Source organism: Pungitius pungitius, chromosome 15 (assembly GCF_949316345.1).
Source record: "Pungitius pungitius chromosome 15, fPunPun2.1, whole genome shotgun sequence".
Taxonomy (NCBI): domain Eukaryota; kingdom Metazoa; phylum Chordata; class Actinopteri; order Perciformes; family Gasterosteidae; genus Pungitius; species Pungitius pungitius.
Window position 1 is genome coordinate 3,253,666 of NC_084914.1, and position 7,747 is coordinate 3,261,412.

The 7,747-nt window shown below is 47.7% G+C and overlaps 1 protein-coding gene across 1 annotated transcript; it reads left to right on the forward strand.

Annotated features, from left to right (window-relative positions):
* Positions 1-1,590: 1,590 nt before the first annotated feature.
* On the forward strand, positions 1,591-4,134 carry gbx1 (gastrulation brain homeobox 1). Its single transcript, XM_037457650.2, has 2 exons — positions 1,591-2,349; positions 3,005-4,134. Exons 1-2 carry the CDS (start codon positions 1,899-1,901, stop codon positions 3,520-3,522), a joined length of 969 nt encoding a protein of 322 aa, XP_037313547.2. The 5' UTR covers positions 1,591-1,898; the 3' UTR covers positions 3,523-4,134.
* The last annotated feature ends 3,613 nt before the right edge of the window (positions 4,135-7,747 follow it).

Below are 7,747 nucleotides of genomic sequence, written 5' to 3' on the forward strand. Positions count from 1 at the left end.
CAGACATTGACAAAGAAAACATTTGGAACATCATGTTAATCATCCCTGACTTCATTTAATCCATTTTTAAATTGAAGATACAGTATTGACAAGATTTCCAGCATATCCTCACGATATATATATATATATATATACATGCCTACAAATATATTTAGTTATAACAGGAAATTTCCTTCCTGCCTATGTAGATCCGAAAATGATCAAAAAGATTAAAATAATAAACGTTTTATGTGAATGTAGATATGATTGGGTCATTAACAAACGTGACCAATTTCTTTTCTTTTTAAAAAAAATAAAACATGGTTAATACAAAGGGCAAAGTGGCGCTGAGTGACATCCGAGTTCCTCTCCAAAAGGCAAAGAGAGAGGATCTGAATGGTCTCAACAGACCAGAGAGAGAGAGATTTGCTGCTGGAGTCACTTGCAATTATAAGAATTAGCCTGTCCGGGCCCTGCGCTGCTAATCAGAGTCGGTGTGGTATGTTTATGTCCTCCTGCAATCAGGCGACCGGTTGGAGAGCCCCCAGCCCTCAATGGGGCTAATCATCATCAGCTCACGTTGCCATTTAAAAGGTGAAATGATCTGCGATTAAACCACTGCTTAAAGAAAAGAGCAGAGATTTTTTTTTTTTTGGTGTCTCTTTGTATCAGGAATACATTACAACTCCCAGAAAACCGGTTGCATTATTTCATTTGTACACATTTAAACGGTTAGTAGGTGATTAAGGTGCCAGCCGATCGGCGTGCAGACGTTCAAAGTTCATCATTCATCATCGGCTTCTTTTAAAAAAAAAAATAGAAAAAAACCGAGTTCAAACAACGCTGAATCACTCAAATGTGACTTTGTCCACACTGCAGATGACCTCGCATAAAGGCCTTTTATCTGCATCTAATTTCGCAGTGGAGTATCGCTCTCCAGGGAACAATTGTCGCGGCACTTCTCTCTCTCTCTCTTTTTTTTCTTCTTCTCCTTCTTCCTGAAGCCGAACACATTGTTTTGTAGCCGCGGAGAATTGGGACAGAGAGGGGGGGGTTGTAACATCTGCCTCTCCTCCCGTCCGGCTCCGGTGCCCATCGAGGCCCCGATACCCCTCAACAAAAGCCGCCGTTGTGTTTTTTTTTTTTTTTTCGCGCCGTCCCCTTGAATCTGGAGTAATTACTTATCATCAATCAAAATTAATAATAGCTGATTGGTTTGGTGTGGTCAACGATTATAGAAGGGGACGGGCCGCAGCAGTCTCTCACAACCGCTTTGCAGTCAATGGTTGAACCTTGCAAAAAAAAAAAAAAAGGGGGGGGGGGGGAGGAGGGCTTTGAGGGGGGGGGGGGATCCGTCCATTTGGTCTCCACTGGGAAACTACCGCCTCTCAGGACGGCCAAAGAGTCAGAGGCTGAATAAGGAAATGAAGCGTAATTTGAGGAAGATGGATGAGCCCCGAGGGGAACACCCCCTTTTCATTCCCCTTGTATTGCAGATGATAACCAATGCGCTCTCGCCTCTCTCTCTCTCTTTCTCGACCACGCGCGCGCACGTACACACACACATTCGGAGAGGAGGGGGTAAATAGATAGATAGAGAGAGAGAGAGAGAGAGAGAGAGAGAGAAGAGCGCGTGTTTACGTCGGAGTGTGCGACAAATAAGAGGGGAAAAGGGGTAGCGCTGGGGCTCACAACAGAGCGCGCGACCGCCTGACGCACGCAGACAGAGCGCAGGAGACCCGGAGGAGGAGCAGCCCACTCCAGCGCGGCACGGGATCTACTTTCCGTCCACTCCCGTCTTTGCACTGAAAGTTTTCCGCGTTGCAGAGAGGAGGGAAGGAGAGAGAGAGAGAAAATAAGAGGACACCGGCCTTCCAAGTTTTCCACCAAATTAAAATAAAAGAAAGAAAAAAAAAGAAATGCAGAGACCAGGGGGCCAAGGGACGGCGTTTTCAATCGATTCCCTGATCGGGACTCCACAGCCCAGACCGGGACACTTGCTCTACACGGGCTACCCTATGTTCATGCCCTACAGACCTTTGGTTATTCCACAAGCTTTATCCCACTCGCCTTTATCGTCTGGTTTACCGCCGCTCGCGCCTTTGGCTTCGTTTGCGGGACGGCTCACCAACACGTTCTGTGCCAGCTTGGGACAGGGGGTTCCGTCCATGGTGGCGCTCACCACGACGATGCCAAGCTTCTCGGATCCTCCGGACAGTTTCTACCCACCGCAAGAACTCCCGGGGCCCCGTTTGAGCGCCGTGGACCCCGCGGCGAGGAGGCAGGGGAGTCCGCACTCTGACGACCTGCACAGCCGGGACAAGGGCTCCGACCTGCTCAACTTCTCGGAAACTTTTCAAACCATATCAGGTAAGCTCGGCCTCATTACTTATTGGTGGCATATTTTGTTTAATGATCAGGTGCAAAACCCCTCAAAATAAATAAAACATCAGTGTGCGTAAAAACGCGTTGAACCAGAGGCTTTTGGCCAATGGGGAAGTGGATGGTGCCGTCAGATTTACGTCAGTTTCGCCACCGATGCAGCGGGTCAGAAATGAATGAATGATACGCATTCCTGGGGATGGAACCCGGCGACAGTTTAACTATACATTTTATTTTATTTTGCCTTGAACTCTTCTTCAAATTGGAGTGCATATTTATCAACGTTTTGATGGGGTGATCTTGCAGGCAGATGAAACAAAACCTGCTGTATTTTGTAGTGAGAATTTACAGAAAAACATCGTTTAAACACAGAGCAGCTGTAAAAAGGCCTCAAAAAGAGTAGATATTAGGTTTATTTGGATAAATACGCAGATGGAGTGTTATCAACTCCTCAGCTTTTGGTAATTATCTCTCCCAGCTTCCTAAAAAAAAACCCCCACCATGATTGATGTCCAACGCTCGTGGGGCTGTGCGTAATGGTCGCTTTTGTGTGTGTGTGTGTGTGTGGGGGGGGGGGGGGGTCACAGCTCGAGTGACTCAACGTGGATGCGTTTGTTCTCACCTTCCCTTTGCCCCATCCAAGGTGACACCAAACTGTACAGCTCGGACGACGAGAAGCTGGACCTGAAGTCCGCGGACGCGGCGTGCAGCGACCGGGAGGACAGCTCCGTGGACAGCGAGAACGAAAGTTTCTCGGACGGCAACAACTGCGGCTCCGCGCTGTCCCAGAAGAGCAAGCTGAAGGCGGGCTCGCAGGAGGCGCTGCCGACCGGCGGCTCGGCGGGGAAGAGCCGCCGGAGACGGACGGCTTTCACCAGCGAGCAGCTGCTCGAGCTGGAGAAGGAGTTTCACTGTAAAAAGTACCTTTCGCTCACCGAGCGCTCGCAGATCGCGCACGCGCTCAAACTGAGCGAGGTGCAGGTGAAGATCTGGTTCCAGAACCGCAGGGCCAAGTGGAAACGGATCAAGGCCGGCAACGTCAACAACCGGTCGGGAGAGCCGGTGAGGAATCCCAAAATCGTGGTGCCCATCCCCGTGCACGTCAACAGGTTCGCGGTGAGGAGTCAGCACCAACAGATAGAACAAGGGACCAGGCCGTGAACGCGGCGGGGGGGGGGGGGGGGAGATCGAAAGTATTCATCTTTTTTTTTTTTTTAAATGAAGAAAAAAAAAAAGACACACTTCCATTGACTCGTTGAACGCATGACGCACAACACGCGGAGGATTTGGTTTGTTCTCGCAGAGGTGAGGCTGAGCAGAGAAGGTGTTGCTCGCAGACTGATCAATTATTTGGCAAAACTGCTGTGGTTTTTTTTTTTTAATTTATTGCTGTAAATATGTGTATATATAAATGGGTTAAAAAAAATGGTACAAATGGGCACTATGAGATGAGACTGTAAAGATTTTTTTTAAGTATTTATATGTTGGGCCAAAACGTTCTGTTGGTTATGTGCATGTCCTCATTTAATGAAGCGGGGTTTTCGTTCTTGTGTTTCGTACAATTTGATGACCACATTTGCATGTTAGACGTTTTACATTTTGTTTTGGCAACTGGAGGAACCATCCTTGACAGCTATTTGTGGGGACAAGAAAGAAAAGACGAGATGTGAAGCAAATAATGACCAAACAAAGGACGACTGTAAAGTATATTGACCTAATAATAAATCGCTTTATACGAAAGTTGAAATCCAGATTGAATTATTATTGTTTCGAGGGCAGAGTAAATATGTTCGACCTATTTAAAAAAAAACAAAAATATCGACTCAGTACAAAACTGCAGTCAGGTATTTTTATTTTTTATTTTAAAAAATGATACAATGATAATATTAAATATGTTTCATATTTGTGAAGGCTTTTACTAAAACGCTGCTTCAGCGTCATACAAACGGAATGTGTTATTTGATGGAGTATCTTTCCTTTACACTCGTGGTTACAACAATGAATTCCTTTTTTTCCCTCTGAACTATCAGTAAAGGTTTATCTATTTATATATTCAAAAAATCAGCAACAGGGATCGAGTTCAGGAGGCCATGTCGTCTCTGGTGGATCCTCATTACACGGAGGACGTTAAACACACTGATCTTACCTTTCAGTCACTGCAGCCACAAACCGACAGCAGCCATTGCTAATCGGTGGGCTTTTATTTTGGTGAAATATATATATTTTTTTATTAAGATGCATTTAGAAGCTTAACAACGCATTTTAAAAACTAAAGACCATAATGTTGTTTCTGTGGATTCAATACCTCAATACAATGTCTTCATTCTTTAATAGATTTTCTAGTTTGATATCTTGACACCTGTTGGTACCTTTCACAAAATAAGAGTGTATTAAAACAATTTAAAAAAAAAAGGAATTTCAATGGCCCTTAATATTAAAAGATTATTATCAGAGATAAAGAAACACTGTTTTTTTCATATTAAGAGACTCATAAAGCAATGAATAGATCTGAGCTATTTACACTCACACCCCTCATCTTCAAAGACCCTGGAAAGGCCAATAGGGAAACTTACATGGAAATGGAAAATCCCGGAGCTGTTCAAATAATCTAAAACTAAAATAATGTTTAGCCACACAGCGATCCAGTTACATGAAAGGGAAAACAGGGCTCACCTTTTCATGCAAACTTCCATTTCCACGTTGCTGTGGTTCACATGGTTTCTCTGAACTGTTTCCAGAAAAGTCTCATGTTGGAATAATTTCAGTTCCGCTCAGATGAAAGACTTTGATTGGTTTTTTCGCTTTTTCACCTAAATAGCCTCAGACCTCATGTTAAAGGAACTGCAGCAGCACCTGTTGATGTATGATTATAGGGCAGAATTCCTCAAATCATCTATTAGCATTTGTAAAAAAAAATTAAAAAAAAAGAACATTGAAGGTTTGCACAAAGATTATGATGCATTACAGGAACAAGCCTGTCATGGAATGCACACACTCCACATGACCGCCACATATCTCCATCTGACCCCACAGAACACTCAGTGACCAGGGCACCCCGCGGGCGGTGGAGTTTATTCCCTCCGCCCTACTCACTCGCCAAGACTGTGACACGTGGATGGGAATCCAATTGGTCATCAGAAGGAGCGGTGGAAGTTTCATTATTACGGGCCAAAGAGCCCGCCTGTTGCTGACGGGTCGGTTCCACGATTCTCACGCGCCGAGGTCAGGACCCCCCCCCCCCCCCCCGTGGGGTGGGACCATTTCACAGCTCCGCCGTGAGGAACGACTAACCAAAAGCGGGCTGAAATGGGGTGGAATTCGCTTTTTCTGATCGATTCAGACGATACCGAGCCAGACGCTCGCGTCCGGGCTGCAGCGGACCCTGTGTGCGTTGTTTTTTTGTTGTGCACTTGTTAATCCTTTTGCGAGCTTTCCACAATCTCTCTTCCCGTAAGTGGACGCCTCGCTCTCAAGGCAGCATCTGCACGTATTCCTTTCACCCTTCTGCTACGCGAGGCCACAAATTGAAACATCACAGAGGGTCTCTCCCCGGCGAAGAACGTTTAAAACCATTTGCACACATTTCCACCTGGAGACAGGGAGACAGAGAGAGAGAGAGACACACACAGAGGGGGGGAGCTTATTACGTGCCAGTGCAGGCTGCTCGGCTGGTCGGCTGCTAGGCCCGACTCCTTGGAAGGGTCCGGGGCGGTCTTGGGCCGCGGTGATGTATGGGCAGATGCATCAAATCGCACAAGATAAACAAGCGATGAGTTTCATCAGGGCCATCATAGCTTTAATTTGGCTGCCTAATGAGTCAGATCTAGTGGCGGAGATAAGAGTTGTCAGAGGCCCCGGCTCTAATGAATTTCTTGCCACTTGTAATCAAGGTTGCCTGTCTGAGGGGGGATGATTAATGGAACCCTGGAGGATTCCCTCGGCCCTCAGCCTTCATTACAGCTAATGCATTCTCAGGCAAATTAACAGAGAAATGCAGGCAAAAGCCAACGGGGAAGGAGAGAGAGAGAAGGGGGGGGGGGGGGAGTGATGTGAGAGGAGCGTTTATGTAAGACAAAGGAGAGGGAGAGAGAGAGAGAGAAGGGAGGATGAGGAGGGAGACGGAACGATGCGGATGGAACGGCAGGAGGAGAGTGGGCAGGGAGGCGGGGGGGGGGGGGGGGGGGCTGAAATCCGCTGATTAGCGAAGGGGTCAAAGGACGTGGAAAATGAAGACGCAAGGGTAGGGGGGGGGTCAGTCGGAGAGAGAGAGGGGAGCGGCGCGAACGCGCCGGTCAGACGTGATGGAGCTCAAATTGATAAATGGACGCACAGGCCTTTAGGGATGCGGGAGGGAGGGAGGGAGGGAGGGAGGGAGAGGGGGGGATTCAGGAGAGATGCAAGGAGCAGAGTGAACATAATCGTCGGTTTGAAGAGGTGGAAAAGGGTGAAAGGAAGAGAAGGAGGAGGAGGGGGGAGGGGGGGGGAGCAGCACGTCCACGGACACAAAGAGGCGAGACGCCACCTGGACGCGGCGTCGGAGGCCGCCGCGCGTTGCGGAAACATGCGTTTTAATGTTTGCACAGAGGGTCTCGTCAGGGCCATCCATCAGCCTCAGACCCACCTCTGCAATTCTTGGGGAGGCAATTTGTCTGAGAAGAGGTGGGCGGGGCGGCGAGCCCTCCTCACTGTTTAGCGGGGCCCTGATGAAACATCATAAACAAAAAAAACACGCCGCAGCCGAGCACGTGGGCGCCGCCAGTCTCACCGCGACCAACACGAACACACACACACACACACACACGAGCGGCCCGCTCTGCAATTCATCACGGGGACGCGCGAAGGGAGTGGGATTCACTTGAGGATCATTTTTTAAGCGAGGCCTTGAATTCAAAGCCCCATGAAAGCGCCCATGTGACAGAGGCCGTCACCCCGTCAGACACGGGCTGTAGGAGCATCTTCATCTTGTTATTTAATCTTTTATTTATTTTCAGTCAATAGTCACCTGCCCATCACCAATTTACACCCAGACAGTTAGCGCATTGCTAGGTAACATAGCAGAGCATTTAGCCACCTAAGGTTACTCCTCATCTCCTGCTAATCTTCAAATAAATAAACCAAATAAAGTTAATGGTTTATAAACTGATCATTTGCTTTAAAGTAGAAACCACAGCTAATATTCCACAAGAGGGGGGGGGGGGTGGGTGGGGCAACCAATTCTAAATCAGGTATTACTAAACCCTGACTAGTGCAGGGATATTTAAGGTCACCTTTCTTTCTAAATGAGCCACGCCCACTTCCCAAAATATCCCGCCCCCCCCCCCCCCCGAGAAGACCTCCGAGGAACAAAGAAATCTCCACACTGTGCTCAGGCACCAAGCCGCCGGTG